We start from the raw sequence: 11,615 nt of genomic DNA, 5'->3' as shown, positions 1-11,615 counted from the left end.
AAAGGACACGCAGGTGAACCATTCACCAGGTTTCACCTCAGACTATCCACTCAGTGAAATACCTATTTAGGTCCTTGGGTGTCGGGCTGGACGCGGCAGAGGCCCGCACGTGGGCGTGGGGCATACAAAGGGAACTGCCAGGGGAGCCGGCGTGGCTGAAGCACGAGGACCGAGGGCCGGTGGCAGGCAGGGTCCTGACCCTGCGGGGCCTTGCACGCCATGGCCGGGGTCTCGGATCTTGTTCTGAGGGCAATAACGTGGTTCTTCATTAATTCTGCAAGTCTTAGGAACTGGGCCGTTTAATGCCAGTTTTACTGACGAGGACGGTAAGGCTGGGAGCGCGCAGGGTGAAGTAATTTGTCCCAGATCTGCCCCCGCCGCAAGCGCCAGGCGGGACCGGGTCTTCCGAAGTCCACCCGCTCCGGGGCCGCCCGCCCCACCCGCCGAGGCCCCGCGCCCACTGAGCATGCGCCGTTGGCCTACGGAAGCCGACAGGGAGGGGGCGGGGCCGAGGCTGGCGGGCGCGGGGAAAATGGCGGCGGCGGCGAACGGGACTGGAGGGAGCAGCGGGATGGAGGTGGATGCGGCAGGTAACGGGCCTCGCGGAGGCGGCCTCTGGTGACGCCCCCCGGGGAGCGACAAGGCCCCCCTGGACTCCCGGGAGGAGTCAGCAGTCGGGACGGCAATACCGCCCCCTGGACTAACTTGCGGGAGGGATGTATGGCTCCGGCTCTGCGGTCTCCCGCTCGCAGCTCCGGGGCAGAACGTGCGGCCCCGACGCTCACTCGTCCTCCTTTTCCTCCACCCTCAGTAGTCCCCAGCGTGATGGCCTCCGGCGTGACGGGGAGCGTCTCCGTCGCTCTTCATCCCCTCGTCATTCTCAACATTTCAGACCATTGGATTCGCATGCGCTCCCAGGAGGGGCGGCCTATGCAGGGTGCGTGCTGGGCGTAAATCTCCAACCTCCTCTCCTTGGTCACCTCCCCCAAGTAGGGGTCTTTGCCCCCTCCCTTCCTGAGGCCAGTCCCCCCTCCCCAGGTCACCGTGTCTCCAGCATTGCGTTCCCACTGACCTCGACCCAGGGACCGGATTCTTAACCCTCCTGTTTTACGTGTCGCTCTCTCCCCCAGTGATTGGGGCGCTGATCGGGAAGCAGGAGGGCAGAAATATCGAGGTGATGAACTCCTTTGAGCTGCTGTCCCACACCGTGGAGGAGAAGATTATCATTGACAAGGAGTATTACTACACCAAGGAGGAGCAGTGTGAGAGGGGGATAGACTCGGGGGTGAGGAGTGGGAGTGAGAAACAAAGGCAGAGTGGGGAAGATGGAGAGTGATGGGAAAAATTAGGAGAATGGGACAAGAACTGTGTTTGTGTGAGGGGAGTATCACAAAGGATCTCCGAAAAGGAACAGTTTAGGTACCCACCCCCCGACAGTAATAGATGAGAGAAGATAGGGACTAATTATTGAGAACTGAGCCAGGAGTTGAGCGGGGAGGGGAGAAGCTGATGAAAAATATACCAGGAGTTTCCAATGAAGGGAGGGTGATTTTAAGAATGATACCCTGTGCTCTTTCCTCTGCAGTTAAACAGGTGTTCAAGGAGCTGGAGTTTTTGGGTTGGTATACCACCGGGGGGCCGCCTGACCCCTCTGACATCCACGTCCACAAGCAGGTACACATGCATGCTGGGGCATGCTGGGGCATGCTGGGGCATGCTGGGGCAGGGCTTGAGCAGGGGAGGGAGAAAGATGGGCATTGACACCCACATCCCCATTCCCTTCCAGGTGTGCGAGATCATCGAGAGCCCTCTCTTTCTTAAGTTGAATCCTATGACCAAGCACACAGATGTGAGTAATACTGACCCCATGCCCACTTAGGCACGGTGCTGGACAAGCATGACAATCTTACCCTCGTCCCCTGCTGTGCTTTACATCTCTGTTGGGCTGAATCTTCACTTGAGATGAATTCTCCACTCAGCAGCTGTGTGACTTTAGGTTAATCATTTAATCTCAGAACTGCTTTTTGCCCTATGTATAAGGTGGGGGTTAGTTAGCCTTACTTCAATGGGCCCTTGGGAAGATTGAGTGGGAAAATCTGCAGAAGAGCCAGTACTGTAGCCCAGGTGCACTTGATGTAAGAGCTGTCTCCCGTTGCTTTACAGCTTCCCGTCAGTGTTTTTGAGTCTGTCATCGATATAATCAACGGAGAGGTAATGCCCTGCCTTTCAACCCTGCGGTCCTGCTCCTTGGCTTTTCCTGCTCCTGACTCTGCTTTTGTGCCCTGTAGGCCACGATGCTGTTTGCGGAACTGACCTACACTCTGGCCACAGAGGAAGCTGAACGCATTGGCGTCGACCACGTGGCCCGAATGACAGCCACAGGCAGCGGTGAGAACTCCACAGGTAAGGAAGACTGGAGGTGTTTCCTCAGCAGTGGGGGGTGGAAAGCGGCAGTGGGGGGGGCACCGGGGTTGGAAAGCGTGGCCAGGTGTGTTTTCAACCTTGGCCTCTCCCTATCTCCCCCCAGTGGCCGAACACCTGATAGCGCAACACAGTGCCATTAAGATGCTGCACAGCCGGGTCAAGCTCATCTTGGAATATGTCAAGGCCTCTGAAGCGGGTAGGACAGGCATCTCCCTGGCACGCCTACCACTTTTTCTCACTCCTGAGGGTGACCTCATCCACATTAATGCAGTCCTTCTGTGCCTTCAGGAGAGGTTCCCTTTAACCATGAGATCCTGCGGGAGGCCTATGCTCTGTGTCACTGCCTCCCTGTGCTCAGTACAGACAAGTTCAAGACAGACTTTTACGATGTGAGTCTAAAACCCAGGCTGGGGAAGTGGGGTTTGTACATCATGTCTGCACGCAGGACCCGGGACTCAGACATTCCCTGGGCAACTGGTTTTCTGTTCCTTCCAGCAATGCAATGACGTGGGGCTCATGGCCTACCTTGGCACCATCACCAAAACCTGCAACACCATGAACCAGTTTGTGAACAAGTTCAACGTCCTTTATGACCGACAAGGCATCGGCAGGCGGATGCGGGGGCTCTTCTTCTGAGAGGGTACTTGAAGGGACGATGCACAGGTTGGACAGTGGTCCCACAGGGGAGGGGCATCACACTCCCTTTAGAGAAACCTCCTGTTGATAATAAAAGAGGAGCAGCCCCTCAGCACCCCTTGCAGTGGCTCTGTCCTCTCTGTTGGGAACCACACGGCTTTCTCAACTCGGATCTTGAAAGGAGGCCCTTGGTTCCAGCCTTGCTCGGCAGGACAGCCTGATTGGGAACTCTCTGCCACTTGAGGTGACCCCCTGTCCTGTCAGGTGGATGCATCTATACTGGGCCAAAGGCTGCCTGCTTCCACCCAGGCGAGCTCTGTTCTCTAATGTCTCCCAGTGCAGAGACCAACCATATACACTTGACAAATGACTGCTTCTCCAGGCTAAGTGAATTCAAGTCTTTTTCACCAAGTGCAGAGGAGTATTTTCATTTCTATGAAGGACTGCCCAAAAGCTCTGATCCCATGGCATGATTTATTGCCAAAAGGGAGAGGTCCTCTTTGTCTTCTTTGCTAATGTTTACTGAGTGCTTATTACAGCGCTATCTATCTACACCCGACCCAGGAGCACCCCTCAACACTAGGAGGCAGAGCCCATACTTTAGAGGGACTCATATACAATTATGTGTGTCAGCTGTCAAGTGGAAAAAGAGAGGTGTTGGTTCAGAGGCTTTCCAGAGCCAGGGGGTGGGGGCACAGTAGGCCCAGGGGGACTGGAGATCTAGTGCAGATATGATCTCCACACAGGACCTACATACAGGCCAGGGACACAGCAGGGAGGATCAGTTCCTGGCAGGGAGTGGGCGCTTTAACTCCGTAAATTTATGGAGTATATGGGGCAAAACACTGAAAGGAACGAGACTCTAGAAAACCCGTAATACCCTGTTTGAATAGAATATAGCAATCTACAAACACTTTATTAGCAAGAATAAAACAAGTGCAGCTCAGGAGAAAAGGGGGAGGGGTCTTCCTTTCCCCTCAAAGGCATCATGAGGTCTCTTGAGGGAGGGGTGGGTCAGCACAAGGGGGGACCCCAATGTCTCACAAGCTGGATGGAATCAGACAAAAGTAATCCGTGTCCGGGCAGTGTTAACCTGCCAGACGTTTAACTCCTCATACTCATCTAGAGCCGCCTGGAACTGGGCAGGCGTGAAGCCTCGGGATATGCAGCGCTGCTCCGCTTCTGAGAACCGCACACTTCGGCCCTCGGAGACCAGCTCCCGGACAGTGGCAAAGATCACATCTGCGGGTCTCTGGGTCCTGGAAGAACATGGGTGTGTAAGAGCAAAGGACCCCAGGCCAGTGTTAGGATCTGAGGCCAACATCCCCCCCCCCCCCCCCCATGTGGATGCAGAAGCTGTAAAGATAAAGATTAGTCTGCTCGAGAAAGTCAAGGCACCTCCTGCTGCCTTCTCCACTCATACCACTCACCTCGCCGTCTGCCCCTTGTCGCCCAGAAGGGAGTCCTTTGACATCTCCATTAGCCTTATGGCTTCATTCACATCTTCCTTCTCCACTGTGTCCACCATCCGCAGACGCGCCTGCGGGGAAGGTAGGGAGAGATGGGAACGGGAGGAGGGAATGGAAGCAAGTCAGGGAGCCCCCCTCGCTGCGGCTGGAAGCCAGGCACCCCCAACCCTGAGAGGAGAACCCCCCGCCCAGCAGCCGCAGTGCGGGGCCGGCACTGTCAGACCGAGACAAGTGCAATGCGCGGGCAGCGTCCAGCAATTGCCCAAGTCTCCGCCTCTCAACGCTGGCCAGTCCCGGGGTTCAGCTGTCCTGGGAGGGAGACCAGACCCTTCTGAGCTCCCCCCGGGGGCTCCCCCACAGCGGGACAGACAGGGCAGGGGGAGCTCGGCCCAGAAGGTGACTGGCAGAGAGGTCGCATCCCTGGGGCTCGGGAAGTGCTAGCTCAGCAGTAGGTCAGGTAATCACACTACCTGCACGAACAGCACTTTGGAGCCCCCGGGACTAAGGTCCGAGGCGTGCGGCCACAAAGGCCGCTTTCTAGTGAGGGGCCTACGTCCCAGGGAGTGGAGGCGACCCTGTCCATCCCGTGGTGAGGCTGGAACGGTGGGCGCAGACCTTTCCCTCCGGGAACGCCGTGCGTGCCCTGCCGGAGCAGCAAGTACCCACAGTGCGGTAGCACGGAGGACCGCTATCTGCACTGTCAGCACTTTAGCACCGGCAGGGCCTGAATGGGAGGGAGGCGGCCTGGGGTGGAGCAGGCGGGGGCCCGGTAAGCAGCGGATGGCCCCCCACCACCACGCTCACCAGGGCGGTGGACAGCCGCAGGATGGCCAGCAGCGTCCGGGCCGATGTGTAGGTGGCATCCTTGCTGGCCCAAGCCTCTCGCCTCATCTCCACGTACGCTGCTGTTATGTAGTCAGCCAGGGACTCAGGCACCGTGGGCTGCTTCTCCCGGCACATGGCGATGTAACGTCTATGGGAGAGAAGGTTCCCGGGAAAGCAGGACCCAGAGTTTTCCATTTAAGAAAAACACAGGACACCCCTCCCTGCCACATAAGTGGGGGAAAAACAAATTAGCTTGAACATCACTGATGGGAGTTCTCCAAGAGTTTTTATAGGAGTTAGATAAGATAAATACATCTGTCATAAAAGATGGTCAAGTCCCCCTCCCTGAAGCTAGGATCTGGGAGTCAGGAGGAATACACCTTGTTTACTTCAAGAGAACAAGGTTAACAGAGAAGGAGAACTAAGTGATTACTGGGACCCCATGGACAGACCCTGGGGAGCAAACAGGCAAATATTTGGAGCAGCATCCAACTACACTTAAGATCTGAACCTGCCTCCACCTGGAGACTGGCAGCTGGTGTGAAAGGTTCTGAGGTTCTTGTGAGGCCAGGTTGGGGGTGCCCAGACTCCCTGTCCTCAGCCCCAGACATGGGGCGATAGTGAAAACCACCCTGTGTTCCCGGAGACACACACACGGCACCAACTGCTACTACGTGGGGTGACATGTCGCGCATCCTGGCCTTTCTCCCTGGCTCTCCTACCTCATCAGTTTCATGTCCAACGGCTCAAACTGGGCTGGGGGCTGCCGGCTGTGCTGGTGCACGTAGGTGATGTGCTGGGCCAACCTGGGAAGAGCAGAGGCAAGTAGAAACCACCTCCTTGGGACTCCACACCCTGTGCCCGGCTCTCTCTTTTTTTTTTTAAATTTATTTATTTATGATAGTCAGAGAGAGAGAGGCAGAGACACAGGCAGAGGGAGAAGCAGGCTCCATGCACCAGGAGCCCAACGTGGGATTCGATCCCGGGTCTCCAGGATCGCGCCCTGGGCCAAAGGCAGGCGCCAAACCGCTGCACCACCCAGGGATCCCTGTGCCCGGCTCTCTAGTCATGCCTCAGCTCTACCATCTCCTCACAGTGCGATTGGGAGTCTCTCTCAGAAAACCCTTACCAGTATTTCACTCCTGACCTCCATTTTCCTAAAGAACTATGGTCTACGTCCCACACTAAGAAGGGAATTTCTCTAAGTAGGGAACTTGAGGAATTTCCAATGTCTTCTCCTTCCCTACGGATCATCAGGGATGTGTGTCCCCTGGAGTGCTGAGCTTTACTCACCGGAGATCATTGTCCCGGTCAGGCCGATCCTGGATCAGCCAAAGGAGATCAAATCGGGACAGCAGCGCAGCAGGAAGCTGTATGTTCTGCTCCAGACTGCGGCGAGGATTGTAGCGCCCGTAGGCAGGGTTGGCAGCGGCCAGGATGGAACAGCGGGCATTGAGTGTGGTGAGAATGCCGGCCTTGGCAATGGAGATGGTCTGCTGCTCCATGACCTCATGGATGGCTGTGCGGTCTGCCTCGGCCATCTTGTCAAACTCATCAATGCAGCACACTCCCTGGTCAGCCAGCACGAGGGCCCCGCCCTCTAGGGTTAGTTCTCCGCTCACAGAGTCTCTCAGTACAGCCGCTGTGAGCCCCACTCCTGAGGAGCCCCGGCCCGTCGTGTACTGGCCTACACGGCAGAATCAGGAACAGGAAAAAAAAAAAAGCAGACATGCTAAGGAAGAGGAAAAGGAATAAAACAAGGAAAGAAGCAAGAACAGGGTTGAAATGAGGTCTGCCTGGGAGCACTCTACCGACCTACTAGGTTCAGGCTTTTGCGAGGCAGTGAAGAATCAAGTGTATGCAATGGAAAGCTCTCTCCTCCCTGACCCCCCCCCCCCCCCCCACCCAAGGGACGGACTAAGTGCCAGGGTCCCACCATCTGGTACATGCACCCCTCCCAGGATTCCGCTACTCACTGCGGGGTGCCAGGCGATCGATGTAGGATAACAGCTGGGACTTGGCCACACCTGGGTCCCCCATCAGGCAGATGTTGATGTTGCCTGGAAGAAGGGGTGAAGGCCCCAGATGAGCCTTCTGTCCATGCAAATGCCAAACAACAGACCAATTCTTTTGAGATTCTGCCCAGGAACCAGTACCATCTCTTCTCATCCCTCTCTAGGCCATGAAGCCAAGATGCCAACTCTTTTTGTCCCGGGACATAGCCATCCTGGCTCCCTGCCAACCACCCCCTCATTTCCCCACCTTACCCCTGATCTTCATGCCCCGAGGAGACTGGTCCACCCCTCCCACCAGCAGGAGCAACAGGGCCTTTTTCACGTCTTCGTGCCCATAGATCTCCGGGGCGATGGAGGCTGCCAGCTTTTCATAGAAATCTTCCTCTGCAGAAAAGTTTAGAGTAATTGGGAGAGGGATGAGGGGTGGGGGCCAGGAAGTAGTTTGTGTTCCCAGGCTCCCCCAGGGGACTCACCTGTAATTTGCCTCAACTCCTCCCTGCTTAGCTCTACAGCCGCAGACTCATCGTCCTCACTCTTGCTCATTTTCACAACTCGGTGGGCTTCCAGGTAAGTTTCAGAGAGGAGACCCTTGGGCAAGAAAACCCAGGGCCATCTTTATGGATGAAGGCCCTTTAATGTGCCTGTTAACAGGATTCCCTCAGGAGTTGCTTAAAAACCTTATGTGCTACTTTATCATTGACAATTCCCTGTGGAGGCGGTGAGTGGAGAAAGGGGAACATTCCTCCTCCTTTCAAGCCCTTTTCTCACCTGTACCACCTGTCGGAACCCAGTGCGCAAGATGGGCAAGAAGATGCCAGTGACGCTGACATGGTCCCCGGGCTGGGCGATCCTTGTGTTTTCACCTTCTACCAGCACGGTGATGCTACGAGGGATGTTTCCCACGGGCACTTGATCACTCTACAAGGGGAGAAGACCCATGGGCACAGAGAAAGGAATACAAAGCCTATGTATAAGGACCTCCTCTTTCTTGGGCCCAGGCATCCCATACCCTACTTTTCAGCCTCAGATGAACTGACTGGAGGGAGCCTGAGATTTTTGCCCCTTCCCAACTCAATTATAAAGTTCAAGTTAAACCTCCTTCCCACTCTAGGTGACCTCTCTGCCTTAGCCCCTTTTGTTCTTTCTTTCTTCTGCTCTGTGACTATAGAACCTAAGTGGACACCAGAACCCCACCCTCCCTGGCCACATACCACAAACTCACATGTTCCTGCATCTTCATCTCTTGGAATTTGATGAATTTGGAACCACGTGTCTGCAGATACAGCCGCCCTCCTGAGCGATTGGTCTGGCACTCCTGGCTGGGGCACATGATCAGAGGCATGAAAGTAGGAGACTGGATCTAGGATGCAAGAAAAGAAAAAGCAAAAAGCCATGAGTCCGTCACCTGAGTCAACATTTCCTCTTCCCCACAGCACACATCGCACACTGCCAACGTTTTGACCTGTCCTGAGTCAATAATCATAGGAACCAAAAACCCATAAAGGACGATGGAAAGACCACTACGGACCAGAAAAACAATAAGAAGTAAACACACAGTTGTGTTTCATAACGAACACAGCAAATAGCAGATAACTACCAGGAGTTAAAAGTAATTCTGGGGCAAACCACTAACAATTAAATATGTTCCTATTCTTTGCTCCCTACATACCGGCTGGTAGGTCTCTGCTCCACACTGGTCACAAGTGTAAGTGGCCACCACCATCCTGGGTTTGACTTCGGAGACACGAGTGACAATTCCACGTACAGTGACCAATTTCCCCACAGAGTCAGCCCGTACTTCCCGGATCACACGAGGCTTGTTACTGCTTGGGCCTTGAAAGTAGAGCTCACTAAGGGAGAGAAAAGAGTCATTACAAAGGTTCTGGAGCACAAGCTTCCACAGCCTTCCTCGCTGAGACCACTCACAATCTGCGCATGAGTTCGGGAGGGTACTGGTTCTGCGGGCTTCGGGCTGCCCCAGGGTCGCGGCTCCGCTGTTCCATCATCAGCCGATGTTCAATGTAAACATCCAGAACATCTTTGTTTACCACCTCAAGAGAAAGAAAAATAGAAGAAAAAATGTGTGGCAGGAGTAGAGAACGAAAGACCGCAAAGGGAACCAGGCAGAAATTACTAACCCCCTTTCTGCCAACTCTGAAAAACCAGTATCTGAGAAGCTTCCGGAAAGCCACCTGTGTTGTCCTGCAACCACTCACCTCCCTCTCCTTGTACTGAGGCAGCAGCTCTTGTACAGCATCAGCAAAGAGCCTGGTGTAGCGTCTGGCATTCTCACAGATGGAGTCCACCAACTCAGGGTCATCCTCAGCTACATCATCTAGGTCTATGTACATTGCCACTTGTTCCCGATGAGCCAGTTGAACCTGGGGTAAGGACGAGACAGTAAGAGCTGTGTACACCATGGTCAGCAGTGTCCCCCACCCACAAGGGTAGAAAGAAGCATGAGACAAAGCAATACTCACTTCTCAGCCCCCCAAAGACAGCCCTCTAACTTCTAAAGAACACACTGATCATTACCCACATAGAATGACTTCCACTTACTAAATATTAAGAATCACACTAAAGCTGTCACCTACATGTACACTTACTGCAGCAAGCCAGGCCACCTCTTACAGCTCCTTAAGCAACCACTCATTCCCTCCACTTTTTCTATGACTCACCAACTGGTTCCCGTACTTGAACTGCTTCTTGCCAAATTCATCATCCTGATAAAACTCTTGTAGGAATTTCTTAACCTTTTCTGTAAGGAAAATGTAAATCATGAGAATGAGTCTTTCAGATACTTTACCACAAAACCACTTGATACGCTTCTTTAAAAAACTCGCTTTTACTTAGTAATTCTTACCAAATAGAGCAGAACTCCTACTAACAGGTCTATTCTCACCTAGAGAAGGGGCCCCGGGCAGTCAGGAGCTTTACCCAACAACCTTCCCCCAGGGAATCCCAGTGTCTCCCTTAGTTACAAATCTCAGTACTCGTTCCCAAAGGCCTTTCACACCCCGCCACACGCTCTGAGCTCAAGGTTCTCAGTTTTTCTTCCACGCGTTGAGATTCCTGTTTCTTTCGGTCTCCTCAGTCTCTCCACTAGGCCCGTCCTGCACCCCACCCCCTCTCCCGCCACTGCTTCCGCTCTTAGTAAACAAAGAAGCACATGGGCCCAGATGCAGCCGCCTCACAGCCCGGGATTCCTCCGCCCAGGGCGGGAGCCCGTCCGGCGATTGGCCGGCTCGTCAAGGGCCACTCCGTCCCACCCGACCACCTCCTTTCTCGGCCTCCCGCGAAGCCCCCCAATTTCAGGCACGCCCCCACCCTGAGCAGCTCTTTCCGAGGCCGCGGCGCGGAAGGACACTGTTTACAGACGACACTCCCTCCAGCGACGTCGCGCAACTTCCGCCCGCCTTCACTTCCGCTTAGAGGTTGGCCTAAAATGGCCAATCCCGGCACTCAGCGGCCGAGGCCCGCCCGCCCCCGGGACTCCGGCGCGTCTCGAGAGGGCGCGGGCGCTCCGAATGTCTAAGGGCGCGCAGGGAGGGGGGCCCGGGGTCCTTGTCCTTGGGGGCGGAAAGCCCTTTGGATTTCCTGAGGTCCCGGTCTCTCCTGGGCGCGACCCTCCCCCCGAGCCTCCAGCCCCGCTATCCACCCCTCCCCCGCCCACCGCGATCCGCCACTCCTCCCCCAGGCTTGACTGGCTCTTCGACTTCGCGGCCCGCGCGCCTCCCATGCACCGTCTGCCTCTGCCCTGCAGCCTCTCGACCCTGCCTCTGGCCGCGCGCCCCGGGGCCCCAGGACGCCGGCTCACGCCAACAGGTGTTGGACGGCAGGCTTCCCGCGCAGGACGCTCCTCCCAAGTTTGCATATCCTCACCTTTCTCGAGCACGTAGTCTTTAACTGCCATCGCCCGTGCGGCAGCAGTTGGCGGGCTCAGGGCGCTCACTCCCAGGATAGCAGAAAGCGTCCGCGCGGCGGGCTCCTGCCGACCAACCGAAATTGGCGCGAAACGTCGCCCCCACGTGACGGGCGCCGCTGCGTGCGGGCCTATCAAAGAGGAGGCCCTTCGCCCCTCCCACTCTCCCGCAGGCCATAGCTTCGGCCAATCACCAGGTGAGTCTGGACTGAGTGACGGGGCAGCGGCGCGGGCAGCCGAGCTGCAGAGAGGCGGGGCGGGGCGGGGCGCGGCGGGGCGCGGCGGGGCGCGGCGGGCGCCGGGTTTCCCGCGGTCGGAGCTGGC

The 11,615-nt window shown here is 55.9% G+C and overlaps 2 protein-coding genes across 6 annotated transcripts; one reads left to right on the top strand and one right to left on the bottom strand.

Annotated features, from left to right (window-relative positions):
• Positions 1-355: 355 nt before the first annotated feature.
• COPS6 (COP9 signalosome subunit 6) lies at positions 356-3,175 on the top strand. The gene is made up of 10 exons (XM_026019667.2): positions 356-590; positions 812-937; positions 1,131-1,262; positions 1,586-1,674; positions 1,787-1,849; positions 2,164-2,211; positions 2,289-2,403; positions 2,528-2,620; positions 2,713-2,813; positions 2,920-3,175. Exons 1-10 carry the CDS (start codon positions 467-469, stop codon positions 3,058-3,060), a joined length of 1,032 nt encoding a protein of 343 aa, XP_025875452.2. The 5' UTR covers positions 356-466; the 3' UTR covers positions 3,061-3,175.
• A 769-nt stretch (positions 3,176-3,944) lies between these two features.
• MCM7 (minichromosome maintenance complex component 7) lies at positions 3,945-11,580 on the bottom strand. 5 transcript variants are annotated; one of them, XM_072753028.1, is made up of 15 exons: positions 11,252-11,580; positions 10,048-10,127; positions 9,586-9,750; positions 9,296-9,420; positions 9,039-9,219; positions 8,592-8,729; positions 8,138-8,287; positions 7,843-7,957; positions 7,622-7,753; positions 7,331-7,414; positions 6,648-7,041; positions 6,077-6,160; positions 5,334-5,502; positions 4,491-4,600; positions 3,945-4,319 (listed from the first exon to the last, which is right to left on the bottom strand). In XM_072753028.1, the coding sequence occupies exons 1-15, from the start codon at positions 11,280-11,282 to the stop codon at positions 4,118-4,120; spliced, it is 2,160 nt and encodes a 719-aa protein (XP_072609129.1). In that variant the 5' UTR covers positions 11,283-11,580; the 3' UTR covers positions 3,945-4,117. The 5 variants fall into 5 exon arrangements, with proteins under 5 accessions (XP_072609129.1, XP_072609130.1, XP_072609131.1 ...); XM_072753029.1 differs by lacking the exon at positions 11,252-11,580 and adding an exon at positions 10,697-10,908; XM_072753030.1 differs by lacking the exon at positions 11,252-11,580 and adding an exon at positions 10,233-10,747.
• Between the last annotated feature and the right edge of the window lie 35 nt (positions 11,581-11,615).

Source organism: Vulpes vulpes, chromosome 3, assembly GCF_048418805.1.
Source record: "Vulpes vulpes isolate BD-2025 chromosome 3, VulVul3, whole genome shotgun sequence".
NCBI classification, from domain to species: domain Eukaryota; kingdom Metazoa; phylum Chordata; class Mammalia; order Carnivora; family Canidae; genus Vulpes; species Vulpes vulpes.
This window is presented reverse-complemented; position numbering and strand designations above follow the sequence as displayed.